The 20094-nt window shown below is 35.5% G+C and overlaps 1 protein-coding gene across 1 annotated transcript in view; it reads left to right on the top strand.

Moving 5' to 3' along the window:
* ITGA1 (integrin subunit alpha 1) overlaps nucleotides 1-20094 on the top strand; it is a 167636-nt gene that overhangs the window by 108152 nt on the left and 39390 nt on the right. Inside the window, exons 10-15 of the mRNA XM_019013336.4 lie at nucleotides 1459-1532; nucleotides 2244-2388; nucleotides 9757-9902; nucleotides 12894-13037; nucleotides 14158-14415; nucleotides 18683-18813. Of these exons, the coding sequence (XP_018868881.2) occupies nucleotides 1459-1532; nucleotides 2244-2388; nucleotides 9757-9902; nucleotides 12894-13037; nucleotides 14158-14415; nucleotides 18683-18813 (898 nt within the window). The remainder of the gene's footprint in view (nucleotides 1-1458; nucleotides 1533-2243; nucleotides 2389-9756; nucleotides 9903-12893; nucleotides 13038-14157; nucleotides 14416-18682; nucleotides 18814-20094) is intronic.

Here is a 20094-nt window from a genome sequence, read left to right as displayed (position 1 = left end):
CTATTGAGGCAAGTATGCCAAGGACTTGCTTAGTACATCAGAAAATGGTCTACTGTCTCCATTTCCCGTTGAGCACTGGGAGAAAATGCCAACATTTCTAACCAGAGGCTGCACAGTGGTTAGAGTGGCTGGCCCAAACACCCATGAACAGTCCAGGGAGGAGTTTGAAGCAAGAAGCCCAGGAGAATATAGTGGTCTATTACCATGATGTCACTGCAGCAGGAAGAACATCACATAGCGTCCTTTTGTCTGTTCTCAGCTGAAGGCAGAATAGCGGCAGGGCAGGTGCTGAAAATAATGCAGGTTTCCGTTGCTGCATTCTTATTGATCTTGCAGATAAGTGAGAAAACACCTGAAAGCATTGTGGACTGAAAATACATGTTTAAATTAAAGTTAAAGTGCATCTCAGTCATTTAAATTACAGGGCAATTCGCACAAGAGATTAAAATGATATATTTGAATTCTTCATTGCCCCGTCTAATCTAGTCCTACAAAGGTAATTACTGATGTATTTGTTCACAATTTTATCCATGTAAATAACTAACAAATAGTTACATTCACAAATTTGATTATTCTCTTGCCTCAACGAAAGGGCAGACTGACTTTCTTAAGTGCTATTTTTAACTTATCTGCAAGGCCAAATAAATCAGTAACCCCTAGTGCAAGCAAATAAATCAACATTCCATCAGTTCCCTCAGGAAATTGTGGCTTTGGGTTTGTGAATATTTTGAGAATAATTTGAGAGTAGCAGACTGCCATGGAATGCTCTGAATTATCTCTGCATTTCAGTTAAGAGCTTCAAAATGGGTACAGGATCTTTTAAAAATGTGTGATTGAATGGCATGTGGGCAGCCCTATCACAAAGACCCCTCCGGATCTGTGAGTGATACTTACCACCAGTAATTAGAGCAAATAAATGCATACTAAAATACCTAAACCCTTTATCACACAATGAAATTCTGACAGAATCTATGGCCTGAATATGGGTGGGACTGATGGAGTTGAGAAACCTCTTTAAATATGTGAATGAAATTTTTTTCAGTCCCATAACATATTAAGGGAGTTTAGCCTAAGGGCTCAGCAGGGTTCCCAAGGCATGAATTTGGACAGGAATTTCCTACTGTAGTACATCCAACTTGAGCCATGTGGACCCAAAGCACCATAGGATCCACAACATGCTACAGTATAAGAATGGAGATTTCTCAACCGCTCTGGCAAGGACAGGGCTGCTAATGAGCAAGAATTTGAGACATGAGCCCTTTGACTATTTTTCTCTGTCTTCTACCCAGGCCTACCTAGAAATTTTGGGTTGAGAAATGTATGGCTGAAAATGCCCTAAGATGTTTGAAGTTCTGGTTGGTAAGACCATAAGCTCTACCAGGTATCTGTATTCTGCAAGTCAGTAGTGCATGAAAAGGCATTGTTACTTATTTACAGTGATATTTTCCTATGTTATAGCTACAGCTGACCAGTCAGCAGCTTCATTTGAAATGGAAATGTCTCAGACTGGCTTCAGTGCTCATTATTCACAGGTATGTTGACCAGTTGGTGAAAAATGAAATATATGTTTGCAAGACTTCCCTTCCCAAAACCAACATCTAGCCATCAGTATGTAAGTGCAACGTGCAGTTCATAGCTTGAACAATTATGCAGGCTATGATGATGTTTTCTAATTCAAATAGGAAAATGTCATTTCACAAGCTTCTTATTAAGAAAATATGTTCTCTCACACAGTTCACTACATTGTACTAATAGTTGTGAATCAGAGAGTGCGAGCTTTGCCTTGTAATTATGTATCTGTCTAAATGAAATAATTTAACATAATTGCTACAGATGTGGAATATTTTTCCACAGTATCAAGGAATTCAAGGGTCTTATTAGAATTCCATGTTCAAGACCTAGGATGCTGGGCACCCAGAATAAAGTAGAAAGACAAGATTAGAAAATATATCATTTGCAGTTAATGAAAGAAAAGGCATAATGGTCCTTGCAAAAGAATATTGACATTTCCATGTGCAATTTTACTGTATAACTTGGGCAAGTTATTTGTGCCTCGATTTCCTTTTCTGTAAAACAGGTATGGTAACAATAGCATCTAGCCCATAGAGTTATCATGAGGATTATATAAGCTAATAAATGTAAAGCACTTTGAACAGTATACCTATACACATTGTTAATGGTGTTTAAGTATTTCCTCTTATTATTTTTATTAAATATTATTATCTTATTTATTTGCATGTAAGGACTGGGTCATGCTTGGAGCAGTAGGAGCCTATGATTGGAATGGAACAGTTGTCATGCAGAAGGCTAGCCAAATCATAATCCCTCGAAACACAACCTTTAATGTTGAGTCTACCAAAAAGAATGAACCGCTTGCTTCTTATTTAGGTAAGGTTTGGATATAATTATAAAAGAGTTGTTTTACTTTTCCATTTTTTACCTTTAGCATTATTTGCTTATGTTTCTATAGGCTTGCAACCATATAGCAAGATTATTTCAACGAGTTGGGTATTTTCCAGAACCCATGCAAAGTTTCAGGCCTCTGAGCAGCTTTAGTTAGTCAAAATGACATACATGGGAGTCCTTTTTTGTTAGTAGGGCTGTCTAATGCAGGGAATGGTTTAGGTTGATACGTGCCCTTTCTGATATGTTCAGTTTCTCTGTGTCTGGTATCAACTTTAACTTCAAGAAGAACTTTGAACCTGGTGGACAAGAAATGAGAGTAGAAAAGGAAACCTCGACTTCTCCTATATCCTGAAAACCAAACTCATATTGTCTTAAATGTCTTCTATCATTAATTTCTCTCTATGGGTCCTAATTTGGGAAAAGAAAAATGTATTTTGTCATGTAACTTCTTCTTTAATAGCTCCATTCACAATCAGACAAATATTGAACTTAAACCCAGTGATGTAACATGATCTTGTTTCCCAGTGTCTTGCCAGAAATGAGGAGTTGTATGTCTGGTACCACTTTATTTGGGATCTATACCAAGCTGAGCAACACCTGGGGGATGCCAGGGAACTCTCCCCTCACTGAAAAAAGATATTCACCAACAGTTGGGAGGACCTAAAATAAAAAGGACCATCAGGATATGGCTTCCCAGCTCTTACTCACTCAACAAATATTTGGGGGATCCTCTTTTGCCCCAGGCATTGATCTTAGTGCTGGGAATAAAGTGATAAAGAAAACCCATACCTTGGCTTGGAAGCATTCACAGCTTCACGTGTTAGCCTTCCTCTCTGGGATCTTTCTGTCCCAGAGACAAGTCTTTTTCTCCCTGTCCCAGTTGCTTTCTATTTTACCAGGAAGGTGGCAGGTCTTTACTGCGGTGTTTATACATCTCCTTATTGAAGGACACCTATTAAAGCTGTAGGGGCAGCAGGACTTAAGAAGAATAAAAGGACTAGAGTTTTAGATGACTAAAAATGTAACAGTCAACAGCAGCTGCACTGTGACTGCTAAAATCTCTTAAGACATGTAGAACTGCATGAATGAAAGTCCAGTCTGTTTCTCATAGAAATCCTGTTACATTCCACTCTGGTCAGACAACAGCTAGAGTATCTGGTTGTTCTAAGTATCACATACTACAAGGAGAAAATGACAAACTAGGATGTGCCAGTGAAATATTACACAGAAAAGTCAGCTCCAGAAGCAATTCCCTGCTACAAGTCTCACTCTCTCCAAAACTTGAAGAAATTGAAGGTTAGAAAACAAAGTGTGCATTGCATGTCTTTTAGGTATTTGGAGGATTGTGATATAAAATATAGGGGTTAGGCTTAAAATTCATTTCAAATTTTAGCATTAAAAGAGATCCTATGGAGCATGTAGTCTTAATTTCCAATCAAGAAACTGACAGATAGAACGATTATGTCCCAGCTGCCTATGGCAGGTGTGAAACCACAATTGAGGCTTCTTGATTCTTATGTCAGTGTTTATATCACGATACCAAAATAACTGATTCTGGGTTGATTAAGACAGCACTGCACAAATATTGAGTACCAGCAATGTGCCAAACACTGAGTTTATAGGGAATAAAAAGATAGATGGGGCAGGTCAGTTCCTACATTGATAAACCTTACTTTTTTGGGTGAGAGACAATAATGAAACAAGCAATCACTATCAGTATGATATGTGCTATGACACAGAATACCTAAAAAAGAGGGCTGGGGATTAGATTAGATATCTTCTAAAAGTTCATTACATCCTAAGGTTCTATGAGACTGTTTATGTGAAATACCTTGGAATCAAGAACCAGCTTAACCTGAGGCTTCTATTATATGTAGAATAAATATAGAACATTTATCTTCCTATATAATGGATGACATATAAATTAGTAAAACTCCTTATGAAAGGCATTTGACAATGTGTTTACAGAGCTATAAAAAATGTTCGTACCACATTTATACAGAAATTTCACTTCTGTGGACCTAACCCAAGGAAAAAAATCCAATATTTAAGAATGCCAAGTGAACAATGATTTCCATTGTATTATTATTTATGTTATTGGGGAAAATGCCATTATCCTAAATGCCCCAAAATATGCAGATAGTTAAGTAAATAGTAAATCCACTTAATGAATATTACACACCCATAAAAATAAAAATTATAAAGCTGCTGATTCTATGATACTAAAGACTTGAAGCAGGTATGGTACAAGGTGTACAATTAGCGATAGCCATGAGGTCATAGAGACTTGAGCTTGTTTTCTGATTCTGCCCCTGGCTATGGCTTTAGGCAAATTACTTTCCCCCTCAAAGCCTCAATTTTCCTATTTCTAAAATGGAAATAATTACACCATATATATCATTTGGGTTGTTAGATTAAGTAATGACTATATTTAGTACTGTGCCTGACACACAGTTAACACTCAATGGGTGTTGTCTGTTATTTTATTATGTAAATGTTATTTTGTATTTTTTAATTATATAATGTTATATAATAAACATTCCTCTTATTAGTATTGTGGTAGGCAGAATAATGATCCCCAAAGATGTCCATGTCCTAATCCCTGGACCCATGAATAGGTTACTTTGCATGGCAAAAGGGACTTTTCAGATATGATGAAATTAAGGATCTCGAGTTGGGAAGATTATCCTCAGATATCTGGGTGGACCTGATATAATCAAGCATTCTAAAAATCAGAGAACCTCTCCTGGATGTGGCCAGAGGGAGACAGAACTATGGAAAAATGGTCAGAGAGATGCAGTGTTGTTGGCTTTAAAGATGGAGGGGGGCCACAAGCCAAAAATTGTAGATGGCTCTAGAGCTACAAAGGGCAAGAAAACCGATTCTCCTTGATAGGCTCCCAAAAGGAACACTGACCTGCCAATATCCTGATGTTTAGTCCAGGAAGCTCTATGCCAGACTTCTAATAAACAGAATTGTAAGATAAAAAGTTCGTGATGCTTTAAGCCACCAACTTGTGGTAATTTGTTACAGCAGCAGTAGAAAACTCATACATAATACAAAATAATAATAGTAGCTGACATTAGTACTATTACTAATAAGTATTGAGTATTTACAAATTTAAAGACACTGTGTGAAGTCCACAAAGATGTGTATGATATTGTTGCCACTCTTAGGAAGCCCACACATTTTAATTGATAACACTGTAGTTTTTGGTATTCTTAATTATATGTGATTAAATTCTTTTAAAATAAATAAACTCTTAAGAATCCTAAATTTGTCATTCCCAAAAAGCTTTGGTTAAACGTTGCTTAAAGCAGATGTGGAGAATTCAACTTAAAGATGCCACTGCAAGTAAGAAAATATTAAAAATCTTATTTCTGAGCACAGTATTTATAATATATGACTTCTCTCTGTCCAAAAAGGAAATTTTTGGATATGTTTTCTACAGTGTGCTGAGATTTTCTTTTCTGTTTCAGAAATTATTTCATTAGCTTACTCACAAGTGAGGGTATATGACATTTTGCCAACATAAAGTCTAATACATGTAAGATTTCTTTCAAAATAGAAAAGCATTCAGAAAAGGCAGGACAAATACCTTTTTTTTTCACCCAAAATAATATTCTAAATCTGAAATGAAGTTTTCAAAATGTTTCTTTGTGGGGGTCACAAATTGAGAAAAGACTGAGTGTATTTTTTCATAAACTGTATGGATTGCAAGTTGCAAGGCTATGAAAAATCTTATGAAGGAAGCAGAGAGGCAGAGGCTCTATTAGAAAAATCCCATGCTTATCAATAAGGATCAGGAAACTGTAAGAACTCAAGCTGGCGAACATCTGTCTCAGGACATAGTCATACCCCATCTTTCTATTACCCGAACTGCCTTATGCCAATACAGGCATTGCAAGTGAATTTGGTGGTGAAAATACAGCTGGGATTATGTTCCCCTGCCTCCTCCACCCACAGTTTGCTGAATTCTATTCCTGCCATACAGCTTCCAAAGGAGAAGGAAAGATGTGAGGCAATGTCATGGCATCAAGACAGATCATACCTGTTTCCCATTACCTCACTAGATCCTGGCCCTTTTCCCAAGAAGTGAATTATGAGAGCTGACAGAATTCATTCTTCATAAATCCATGCAAAGGGCTATGCCATCCATTTTAGCCTTTTTTTTCCTCTTTTTTTTTTCTCTTTATTTGAGACAGAGTTTCTCTCTTATTGCCCAGGCTGGAGTGCAGTGGCATGATCTCTGCTCACTGCAACCTCCACCTCCTGGGTTCAAGTGATTCTCCTGCCTCAGCCTCCTGAGTGACTGGGATTACAGGCGCCTGCTACCATCCCTGGCTAATTTTTTATATTTTTGGTAGAGACCAGGTTTCATCATGTTGGCCAGACTGGTCTCGAACTCCTGACCTCAGGTGATCCACCTGCCTCAGATTCCCAAAGTGCTGGGATTACAGGCATGCACCACCGTGCCCAGCCCTTTTCTTCCATCTTATTCTTTTCTTTTTCAGGAAACACTATTAAGCTTAAATATTTATAATTATTTTCCTTCTATTAAAATTAGGCTTTACTTGGCTCTGGCTCTCTTTTTCTTTTCTTCTTTCTTGTCTTTAGACACCCAAGCCTCAATTAGTAACTACACTAACTGGTAGTTACTGTCCCTGAGATTATTTCAGCTAATATTTTTAGTTATCAAGTATAAGTCATCAAAGAGAGTTAACTAAATAATCTCACAACTCCTAGCCTCAAACATAATTTTTAACTCATTTTTAAAAGAGGCCTTTTATCAAGTTACATTCACAGCTCTGCAAATTACACACACACACACACACAAACACACATGTACTAACACTCTCATTCTACTCCCTTCTTTATATTTCTTAGTAGAGTGGCATGAAATAAAATGGCCTTCATTTTGCACATTCTTCTTTTCCATTTTATGTATGTATAAACATGGCCTGAAAGATTCATTTTAAAACAATATTGTGGTTAGTAATATAAACATGTAACACATTACATGTTCGAAAAAATATTTTAGATTCTATTATGTATAATAATAAAAAACCCTCAAAGAAAGATGAAGGAATGAGAATGTGAGGAATATTCATAAAGGATAATATGCCTGAGGAATTGTGTTCCTTTAGCACTTGTAAGAATAAACATACTGTATAAAAACTTTTGTTCCTTTTTAACATTTTTGAAAGAAAGTCAAACCTACTTTACAGTAAAATACTTGGTAAGTGAGTTAGAAAAATGATCTTTTTCTCAGTGAGAAGTGCTATTCTGTGGCATTTTGAAAAATAATCTTACTTCTGCTCCACTGAAGAAATCTGGTTATTAAAAGAGTTATTCCTTTTATAAAATCAAAATCTGCATGTGGTAATTTTTATTCATTGATATGGCTCTCTTCTCAAAACACAAAGAGCAAATCTAACTTTTCACTCAGAAATTAATCTTAAAGAGACAATTTATGCTCTTCCTGTAAGCAGCCTGAGATGATCTCTTAAAATGGTTTACTATTCACTTGACCCAGAACAACCCAAAAAATCATTCAAATCAAGAGATTCAAATCTTCGTGTTCACTTTAAGAAATCCATGAAGCTACCCAGGCAACCAAGGGTGTGTATATCTGAAAAGCCACCAAGTATCTGAAAGATGTGACTTTACAGAAGCAGTGTGTGCCGTTCCATCATTGCAATGGTGGAGCTGGTAGATGTGTCCAAAGCCAAACAGTGGAGCTGGACAGAGGGTTTATGGCCCCAAAAGAGTGCTGAAAGTTTGTTGCGCATGCATACAAATGTAAAAAGCAGTGCTGATCTTAAAGATTTGTATGTAGATTCTCTTGATCATTGTGTACATCTAGGTGGGCGAAGCACCCGAGATACACTGGCTCTGTTTACAGGGCTCATGGTCAGATTAACCCATACGTGACCTCCACCCCCACTATCGCACCCACCGCACTGAAATGATGCTTACTGAAATAGAACAAATTTTTCTAAGCCAGAGGAGGAGGTTGCACAGAAGAAAAAGGTATTCCAGAAGAAACCGAAGAAACAAAAATAATGACCCAGGAGTAATTTCAATATAAAATATATGCAAATAAAATCAAAAGTAGAAAAAAGACAATCAAAATTTTAAAGAGCATGGAAGCTCAATTAAAATAGAGGAAAGAACCGGGCACAGTGGCTCATGCCTGTAATCCGAGGCGAGTGCATCAGGAGGTCAGGAGATTGAGACCATCCTGGCTAACACGGTGAAACCCCGTCTCTACTAAAAATACAAAAAATTAGCCGGGCGTGGTGGTGGGCGCCTGTAGTCCCAGCTACTCGGGAGGCTGAGGCAGGAGAATGGCGTGAACCCGGGAGACGGATCTTGCAGTGAGCCGAGATCACGCCACTGCACTCCAACCTGGGCAACAGAGCAAGACTCCGTCTCAAAAAAAAAAAAAAAAAAAAAGAGGAAAGATCAGATACGTGAAAAATGATTCAAGCTCTCTGTTGAATAAAGTCACATTAAAATCACAGCAAGGTACTGTTGTTAGACAATGTTTAACACCTATTAAAACATACACAAATTTAAATAATAGTGATGATACACAAAGCCTGGGACAGTTTCATGAAATTGTCTTTCATATGGCGGTTCATAGAACAAAGTAGTACAAATTTTCTGGAAACAATTTTCTAGACAATATAAGAACCATTAAAAATGTGATCCAGTGATCTATTCCTTGAAATTTACTGTCAAAAAATCCAGAAGAGGGACAAATTTAGATGCTCCAAGGTGTCTTTGAAATCTGAAGCATAATACCAAAAATATTAAAACCACCTGAATTCTAGTGTTTTATCGGGAAATGGCCATGTAATATAAATGCAATATCTTTATGCTTTAACCAAGAGAAATCATCTTCAATTATTTAAAATTACAATTTAAAAAGCTAGTAGCAGCACAGAAAAGTTTACATTTTCTATGATTCCAATTATATGAAAAGTGTTAATTTCTGTAGTGCAGACACATACATCCAAATGAAATACAATTGATTTATTACAAATTGGGGTGGGGATGTGCATTTTTTATGTGTGTCATCATTGTTATATCATTTGTGATTTTAAATAATGAAAAACTCAGATTGAGGGAAAACAACTTCTCAGGAGAAAGCAGTTGTGGTAGATAGAGAGCATATTAAAAGCTTCCACCAAAACAAATTCTTACATGCATTGAAGAAAAAATATTATTTTCAAAATATAACCATATAAAAATGATTATCTTGGCCATTTAAAAAGAGTCTTAATTTATTACATGAAGCCTTTAAGGGTCCAGGTGGTATATCTGGAATCTTTCTTTTGTTAGGTTACACTGTAAACTCTGCTACTGCTTCTTCTGGTGATGTGCTCTATATTGCTGGACAGCCTCGGTACAATCATACAGGCCAGGTCATTATCTACAGGATGGAAGATGGAAACATCAAAATTCTCCAGACGCTAAGTGGAGAACAGGTAAACTTGAAAAATATTCTTTTATTTAAATTAATCTATTCATACTGTATGTATATTTACTTTCTATTGTCCCAAACTTTTAAAAATGCAATACCCACATATTCAGTAACAACTGGGAACAGGGCCCTGTGTTATGTTCTTTGGAAGGACGTATAGTGTCTGTATCTTTGTCTTCATGTTGGATGGGTCTGGAGGTAAGATATACAATAGATGTAGATACAGATGTACAAATATATACACAAGAAAAGAGATCCAAAACATTAAGAGGCATGAAATTACCAGTGGCCCAGACAATACAGTCAGAATATGATGGGATTGCTTTAAGCTAGGATTGGTGCAGAAAAGCTTATTAGAAGATGAAATTTGGGCTGAATCTACAAGGGATGATAGAATGTAGATAGGTAGAAAGAGCGGTGAAAGAGAAAGTTAAAAAGATAACATGGACCCATATTATGTGAGGTTTTGAATGGCAAATTAAGAGCTTGGATTTTATCCTGGAGGTAATGGGAAACTGTAATATTTAAAATTGAAAAATTCTTATTAGGTAGTATTGAATATTAAAAGAAGTTTGGGAAATTATACATGAAATAACATTTACATATGTATATATAAAAACTGAAAGAAACATCATAAATATGCAAACATTTACACACACACATATTAACTGAAAGAAAGATCTAACATGCTTTTTGTTGTTGTTATTTTTGAATTGTGATAGCTTGGGGAACTTTTGTTTCTAAAAAGTTTTCTGTATTTTTCAACAGTTCTACAAGGAGGATTTATTAACTTTATTCCACAGTCCTTTTACAGAGGGTGGGAAAGGGGTTCTTCTTAGCCTTCACTAAATATTCCAACTCTCTAGACTAGAGGGGCAGGACTGCATCAGCCCTCCTGCTCTGCAAGAGTCCAAGCTGCAGCCCAGTGCAGCAGTAAAGCTCCGGTGCAGGGATACTCACATTAGGCAGGTCCACAAACTGCACTCGCTTTAAAGCCCATGCCCCGCAGGAGCAGTATCTTTTATGACAACACCATAGACATAGCTTCCAGGGTGTCTACAAAGGGCAGGCCGGCTATAAGAGTAACTGCACTCTGGGAAGTCAAAAATATGTCATCTTCATCAGGTACTTATAATTCATTTATAGTTCCACACAGCCTGAATACAATATTCCAGTAAGAGGTTACTTTTGCCCCTGTCAGCGCTGCTTAGCCTTAGTGGTAAAGTTGAAATCCCAGCCTCAGCAGATTCCCAGGGCAACAGAGTTAGAGTAACTAAAGGTCAGATCCTCAAGTATCAGGTGAAAGGGTTTTATTAACTCTTTGCCCACATTTACACTTGGAAAATGCATAACAGTTAGAATAAGGCTATTGTTGTAACTCAAACTGGAGGTAAGAGAACGTAAAATAAGATGTCAGCAGTAAAAATGGAAAAGGAAGGGCCATGACAGATATCAATAATAGGAAGTTGACAATAGTAAAATGAAGCATTTTAGATGACGTCTTAGATCCATTATCACTCCATTAATTGTATACAAGACAAGAAGTGTCAAATTTTATGAAAATTTGCATATGAAAGTTGAGGAGAGTATCATGAATGATTTAAATCGTGAATGATTTCAGTTTCAAGCCTGGGAATCTGAAAGAAAGGTGGCTCCATGATTAAAATGTCAACGTTGACCTCAAGCAATTTAGATATTTTTTAACAATGACGTTTGGCTTTTAGACATGTTCCTTGTAACAGTAAGCACAAATTCAGATATTTGAAGGTGCCAGTAAAGTAAAATCAAAATAGGTAAAATCAATGAGTAAAGCTGCTGGGCAAAAAAACACAGGAAGTGGTGGGAACCATGGCCCTGGGCAGCTTGTGAGCTTCCACTGAGCTCCAGTTGACGGTTGCCATGTGGGGAGGAAAGCCCAGAGTTGCAAGATCTTCTATTTTATTTATGTTTATAATTAATTCAACTTTTAAAAAAACCTCTCAAGGCCCTCAAAAGCCTGTGAGAAAAGTGCATTCAAAAGTCAGTGTCTTTTGCCCACATGCCTAGAAGCAATGTCTAGAACTGTAGAACTGAAGCCTTGAGAAGGAAGACAGAATGATGTTTGCAATTGCCTTAGTAGAAATTTTTAAGAAGGATTGGTCATCTAGGGTAAGAGAATGGAAAAAGGCTACAGGTCTGAGCTTTAGAAGAGGCCAAAATTCAGAAAATGAGAGTTGGGGAAGAAGCCAGTAAATATGAAAAGGGTGGTCTATGCCACAGGGGCAGAAGCAAGAGAGTAAGAGTAAAATTGCAGAAGCCAGTACAGGGAGATGTACCATAAGATAATTGTTAAGAGCATCAAATATTAAACATAGAATAATATTTGAAAAAATTAAGCATTTAGATAATGAAGTATAAGTTCTCTGCTTTTCTCTAAACAGATTTCTATCTTTAAATGAGAAAACATATTGCTACAAGCGATGATCCCCCTGCAATCCTTCCATATTTTTCTATGTCCCATAGCTGCTGGGATAAGGCTTAACCATTTCATTGAGAAGACAATCTTCCAAGACTATGAGGTGAAATATGCCACACCAGTATTCTAGGACAACTCAGCTCCTTATAATGTATTTAAACATATATGCAGCCATTGCAGCATACATTCTACTGCTTATCTAATTTTATTTCCTTAAAAAATCACTATAGTATTACTGACCTTTTCTGATTTGTGGAGAAGAAAGAGAGGTTAGAGTGAAATCTAAAGAAATTCATTTTGTTACTGTCAAGCGATGAAATCTGTAACAGCTGTTCATCCTCAAAGATGGAACCGACTGATATTCTTTATCCTCATGAAAGAGCCAATAAATAACTTTCAGGGAGCATCAATTTTTATCTTTCATTTCCTTTGCCAACTAGCTCCTCTTCTAGATTGCTAGAAGTAAAACAAATGTAGATTTCAGTTTCCTTGAGAATTTCTGATGTTCATTGGGCTGTTTTGTTTCATTTTGTGTCCTAGATTGGTTCCTACTTTGGCAGTATTTTAACAACAATTGACATTGACAAGGATTCTAATACTGACATTCTTCTAGTCGGAGCCCCTATGTACATGGGAACAGAGAAGGAGGAGCAAGGAAAAGTGTATGTGTATGCTCTCAATCAGGTAATGGTGTCCGAGTTTGGTAGAAATCCAGGAAAATCTCTTCCTTCTCTTCATTTTTTAATAATAAATTTTAATTTTTCACTCACTTTGAAAAAACAGAGCAAAGAAGCTATCAGGATTCATTCACTCCACCAACCCCTCAGTTTTGAAATGACCATTTATAATTCTAATAAAGTAGCTCCAACTCTTAGATATTTTCTGCTTGGAAATGTGAATTATGTTTAACAATGTATAGGATAAAGGAGGTAAATATAAATCTCACTAAACTGCTAAATAAACCCACAAGGCTTATTTAGGCTGGGAGGCTTATCAGCTCTGGCTTGGAGATAGATAATAACCTCAGCAGTTAAATTGGATAGGGTGGAGGGGGAGAAGTCATGAGTTTCAAGGCAGCAACACTGCAGGCTTCCAGGAAATACTTCACTGGGCTGGAGTGAGATTTTGTCTTCTATTCCTTACTTTAGACATCATTTTTTAAGTTAAATAATTTTTAATTTCTTCATTAGAAGAGTGTTTTGCTCTTTACAGCAAAGCCAGTGTTTATCTATTTAGCTTTTCCAAATATGTACATTCTCTCCTAAATTGATTATTTTAAATCATAAATCATGTGTCTTTCTTCCTATCATTTTTTGGCTTCCTCCTGTCAACTTTTTTTGTCCTGGGCTGTTTTGTCCTTTTTCCAAGAAAGTGTATTCTGGATTACCTTTGCTAGTACTTTCTGTCTGGGTTTTTTTTTTTTTTCCTTCCACTCTAGGCAGCTTTAGAGAAAGTTTCCTTTCTGAGCAGAATAAATTTTCGCTTTGCACAATATTGGGTGAAGAAGGGATAGTGGCACAAATTAAGGATATAATATTATTTGGTCTGAAAAAGATGCTCTGAATTGTATACTCAATTGCATTAAAAAGAGATTCCATTAAAGTATGTCTCCCACACTTCTACCATCTGCTCTTTGGAATCCCTAACTTTACTCTCAGATAGGCACACTTTTTAAGAAATTTTACCAACTTTACCACTAATGTACAAATGGCTGTTAATAGCACTGATTTAGTATACTTTAAAAATTCTACTCTGCTGTAGTAATGATGGAAATACATAAATATCCTGTTTATCTTTCTTCCAGACAAGGTTTGAATATCAAATGAGCCTGGAACCTATTAAGCAGACGTGCTGTTCATCTCAGCAGCACAATTCATGCACAAAAGAAAACAAAAATGAGCCATGCGGGGCTCGTTTTGGAACTGCAATTGCTGCTGTAAAAGACCTCAATCTTGATGGATTTAATGACATCGTGATAGGAGCTCCACTGGAAGATGATCACGGGGGAGCTGTGTACATTTATCATGGAAGTGGCAAGACTATAAGGAAAGAGTATGCACAAGTAAGAATTGAAACCTACAGATTCCCACCCTTCAATGACAAGTCGGTTCAATGACAGGCATTACCTGTCTAACTTCATGAGTTATTTAATTTCTTCCTCCTGACCTTATTGGGAAATTAGATTTAATTCTCTTTAAGAGTTTTTTATAGATTAGTTACTACATATATATATATATATATACACACACACACACTATAAATATACACATAGTATGTATATAGTATATACAGTGTATATATAGTGTGTATATATATATAGTGTGTATATATACTATATACACACTATATACTATATATAGTATATGTAGTGTTTATATAGTATGTATAGTGTTCCTTTTAGATTAATTACTATATATACACACTATATATACATGTAGTATATATACAGTATATATAGTGTATATGTAGTGTGCATATGGTATATATAGTGTATATATAGTGTATATATAGTATACATAGTGTATATATAGTGTATATATTGTATATAGTGTATATATAGTGTATATAGAGTATATATTGTATATATAGTGTACATATAGTATATATAATATATAGTGTATATATAGTGTATATAGTATATGTAGTGTATATATAGTATATATAGTGTATATATAGTATATATAGTGTATATATAGTATGTAGTGTATATACACTATATAGATACTATATATAGTATAGATACACTCTATATAGTGTATCTAGTATATAGATACACTCTATATAGTATATATAGTAGATATGCTATATATAGTGTATCTAGTATATAGATATATATACTATATATAGTGTATCTAGTATATAGATATATATACTATATATAGTGTATCTACCATATATACTATATATAGTGTATCTATATACACACACTATATATGGTATATAGATACACTATATATATCTAGTATATAGATACACTATATATAGTGTATCGAGTATATAGATATGATATATATACTATATATAGTGTATCTACAATATATATTATATATAGTGTATCTACTATATACTATATATATTATCTATATACTATATATCTACTATATACTATATATATTATCTATATACTATATATCTACTATATACTATATATTATATATAGTGTATCCACTATATATTATGTATAGTGTATCCACCATATATATATCACATATAGCGTCTCCACTACATATATATCACGTATAGCGTCTCCGCTACATATATATCACGTATAGCGTGTCCGCTACATATATATCACGTATAGCGTGTCCGCTACATATATATCACGTATAGCGTGTCCGCTACATATATATCACGTATAGCGTGCCCGCTACATATATATCACGTATAGTGTGTCCGCTACATATATATCATGTATAGCGTGTCCGCTATATGTATTATGTATAGTGTGTCCGCTATATGTATTATGTATATATACATATATATACTATATATATGTATCTATATACTAGATACACTATATATAGTGTATCTATATATATATAGTGTATATAGATACACTATATATATATAGAGTGTGTGTGTATGTGTGTGTATATATATATATATATATTTTTTTTTTTTTTTTTTTTTGAGACGGAGTCTCGCTCTGTTGCCCAGGCTAGAGTGCAGTGGCGCGATCTCAGCTTACTGCAAGCTCCACCTCCCAGGTTCACACCATTCTCCTGCTTTAGTCTCCCGAGCAGCTGGGACTACAGGCTCCCGCCACCACGCCCAGCTAATTTTTTGCATTTTTAGTAGAGACGGGGTTTCACCGTGTTAGCCAGGATGGTTTTGATCTCCTGACTTCGTGATCCGCCCACCTCGGCCTCCCAAAGTGTTGGGATTACAGGCGTGAGCCACCGTGCCCAGCCGTAATTACTTTATATTTTATACATTTATCTAGTTTCCTTTCTGTTGTTATTTTCCATATCTCCAGGATTTGACTTTTTGAAACAGTTAAAAAAAAAGAATACTTTGTAACAATGCTGTTTAACATCTGTTAAATTTAGAATGGGACATTTAGTGTGTCCCGTTCTAAATAGAGGGCACTGCTTTCTGAATAAGGCAAAAATAATTGTATGACTTAACCAATAAAGGAAATTAGATTCTTGATTTTATATTTAATGTCCATGCTGTTATAATAAATTGCATTAAATTTACATTTATCCATTAAGTTGATATATTTTCGTCAAGTGAATTAGGATTTCTAAAGGTTTATAATTTTCTCGCAAGTAATCCTTAGAAAAAATAAATCTGAATATTAAGTTTAAGCTGCGGGGAACTTCTGTTATTCCGCTTTGTAATTTGTTGTCAGTTAACAGCTCTAATCCATAAGTGTATTTTTTTTCCTTCATTAGAAAAATAACAAGTTACAAAAGTGCTTAATGCACTACACTATAAAAACAAAAGAATTTAAAGGAGTTTGAATGTAATTGTCTGTTTTTAAGTAATCATAGTTGGTTAGATACCGAACAACTACTTACAAATAAAACAGAATTCACTACCTTCTAGCTTATATAATTTGAAAATAAATCAGAATATTAATTATTTCATTTTCTATTTGAGTGTTCTCTTTGGTTCTGTAGTCAACAGAGCTCTCAAAATCTATTCATGTAATGCAAACGTGAGTGATTTTTCATAAAACCATAATGACAATAGTGAACAGAATAAAGGGCTTATTGCAATAAGAGCACTTGTATCCATTTGATAAATAATTTGTTTCTGTTGAAAATCTTTATGGCATTATTTACTTAACAAGAGACAGGCAATATTAATGACTGGGGCATGATGGAATTAGGAAATGCAGGAGGAGAGTTGTTTCTTATATTCTAATACTTTATTCCTTCAGCATCAATCCTGTAAATTTAATGGGGTAGCATTTGAAGTAGAAAAGGAAAGCTAAATCATTGTCAGATGAAATAGATTTGTCATAAACAACTTGTTTTCTAAATGGTGGTAAATCAAGATGCAACTTTAAACAAAAACAACAAAAAGAATATTAGAGTTGGATTTGTTTAATTACTGGCAAAATGTTTTTCCAAGGAATAGGTGAAGATGTGCTTACTCATTTCAATGAGAACCAGAGATGCTGCTTATGTATGGGATAATCCAGAATCAGTCAAGCCCATAGAACCAAGGAGTCAGATATCTCCTGAATTCTTCACTTAAAAAAATGAGGAGGATTGCTGGGTGCCGTGGCTCATGCCTGTAATCCCAGCACTTTGGTAGGCCGAGGCAGGCGGATCACGAGATCAGGAGTTCGAGACCAGCCTGGCCAATAGTGAAACCCCGTCTCTACTAAACATACAAAAAATTAGCTGGGCATGGTGGCGCGCACCTGTAATCCCAGCTACTCGGAAGGCGGAGGCAGGAGAATCACTTGAACCTGGGAAGTGAAGGTTGCAGTGAATCGAGATAGCGTCTCAAAAAAAAAAAAGGGGAAATACTTTCAAACGAGCCTCACCTGTTTAAGGATGAAAAATGTTTCCATTTGGTTTGCCTTTGTAGGCTTCTTATTTTATGTTATTTATGTGGAAAACAAGAGGCTCAGAAGACTTGAAGTTTAGGGAGGGTTTGTAAGTCCTGACTGCTTGCCATGGGCTTCTGTTAAAAGCATTAGCTTAAGCTTGAACCAATGCTAAGTCAGGAAGTACAGATATCAAACATACTATGTATGGTAATGTGCACAGATCAGTCTTCAAGACATACTCATTTGTGCGATCTCAACGTTGTGAATACATCTGAGTGGAATTGAGTCTCTTGTGCCCTCAACTTTTAGGACAATTTTTGAAAGACAGTAGAGATTACATATTGGAAAATGTATTTGATGGGATGTGTTATTTATACCCAGCCACAAAGTTCAGTGAACTCCAAATTGACCCCTAGGACAATATTCTACTCCCCTCCCCCCTTTGCTGATATGATATGTTTTCAAGATTTCCAGTACCTTTAGATATGTCTGTGTGATGGGATTGGCTAGGAAGCAGAAAGCACAGAACCAATTACTCATACTGTTTCCTTTGAGGATTAGACACAATGACATTATATAATTTTTCCCTCTCTCTCTGGTGTCCGTGACCTTGAAATGATTTTGTCTGTACTATAAAAACAGCAGTATCCTCTGGGAACATCTGAGTATTTCCTCTTATCTCCACATGAGGGACCTCTTGGGCGGATTCCCAAATTAACAAAATTGATTATTTTGTTAAACAATTTAAATTCTCAGATTTATTTGAAACTGTTTTGAACAGACTCTTCTCATATGAAACTCTTTTTTTGCATTCTCACAGCGTATTCCGTCAGGTGGGGATGGTGAGACACTGAAATTTTTTGGCCAGTCTATCCACGGAGAAATGGATTTAAATGGTGACGGTCTGACAGATGTGACTATTGGGGGCCTTGGTGGTGCTGCCCTCTTCTGGTATGTATTTTAATAACATCCTGTTAATCTGAGACTGGGTCACTGATAACTTGCAGAGCTCCCAGTGTGATTGGAGCTCATGTCATACCAAATATCTATTTCCTTTTGTGTTCCACTATGCAAATACAAGTTATTCAGTTGGGTGAGCTGGAAGAGTCAATACATCTTAAGAACAAAGAAGCTATATGAAAGAAACAAGTAGAATGAACTCTTAATTTGGTGTGTCTATTATGTGGTTTACACTAAAATAGGTATTCTGTTTTAGGAGAGGTATAGGGGAAGAGATCTTATAGAGGATGTATATAAACAAGAAAATATCCCTAATATTGGGTTGCTTACAAGGTTTGAGAGATAATCGACTTTGTATTCATTTACCTGATACATAGAAACAGATAATCGCGTAGCACTCTCTGACTCTGTTTATATTGTTGGTCAAGCCTAGAGGCATCTTAAGTAATATCTTCGCTCAGCCTTTAAAATGCCCAAATCCCCAAATTGGCCCAGATACATACATTCATAAGGCTTTATTAATTATGAATAAATAATAATTTAGTAGGCAAAAATAATTATTGCTTACTAAATATCCTATTTCAAAAACTAAATATCCTATTTCAAAAACTGTTCTGTTTGAAAAAAATTACTAGGAAGTCAAGAATCAACTTAATGAGAAATCCACATGATAATTTTGAAAAATATATAATAAATTTCATTAAGAAATATAAAGGAAGGGTTTCATAAATAAAATGTCTATTCATGCCAGGTGACTTTATGGGAAGTCCACATGTTGATTCTCCTAAATTAATGCATTGGTTTACTGTAATTCAGGTGGAAACATACGTCAATGCTCTTTTTCCCAAAAATCTACCTAGAAGAGTAATAAAGTGTAAAAGGAAGGTGAAGATAGAGAGGTGAAAATAGATGACTTTGCTATAATTTAAGATAATGCTTAAGAACTAATGGTCAAATTAAAATGGTACAGTAAATTGTGCACATACAATAATCACTATTAAAAAAAAAAACCTTTACAATAGAGGGGAAAGAAGACTGAAGGGTGATACCTAAGAAAAGGGAATATTAGGCAGCACAGTGGCTGGGACTTTGGGGAGGACTCACCAGAAGCCAAGGTTCAAAACCAGAAGTCAGCAGTGTCAGGGACAATGGATATACTTCAATTTTGTTTGAAATGTTAATCCTGAATTAGTTTATTATGCTCCCTTTAGCTCACAAATATTTATTGTATTAATTCTCATATTAAAAATATGTTTTCAGGGTTTTTATGCT

This window comes from Gorilla gorilla, chromosome 19 (assembly GCF_029281585.2).
Source record: "Gorilla gorilla gorilla isolate KB3781 chromosome 19, NHGRI_mGorGor1-v2.1_pri, whole genome shotgun sequence".
Classification (NCBI taxonomy): domain Eukaryota; kingdom Metazoa; phylum Chordata; class Mammalia; order Primates; family Hominidae; genus Gorilla; species Gorilla gorilla.
This window is presented reverse-complemented; position numbering and strand designations above follow the sequence as displayed.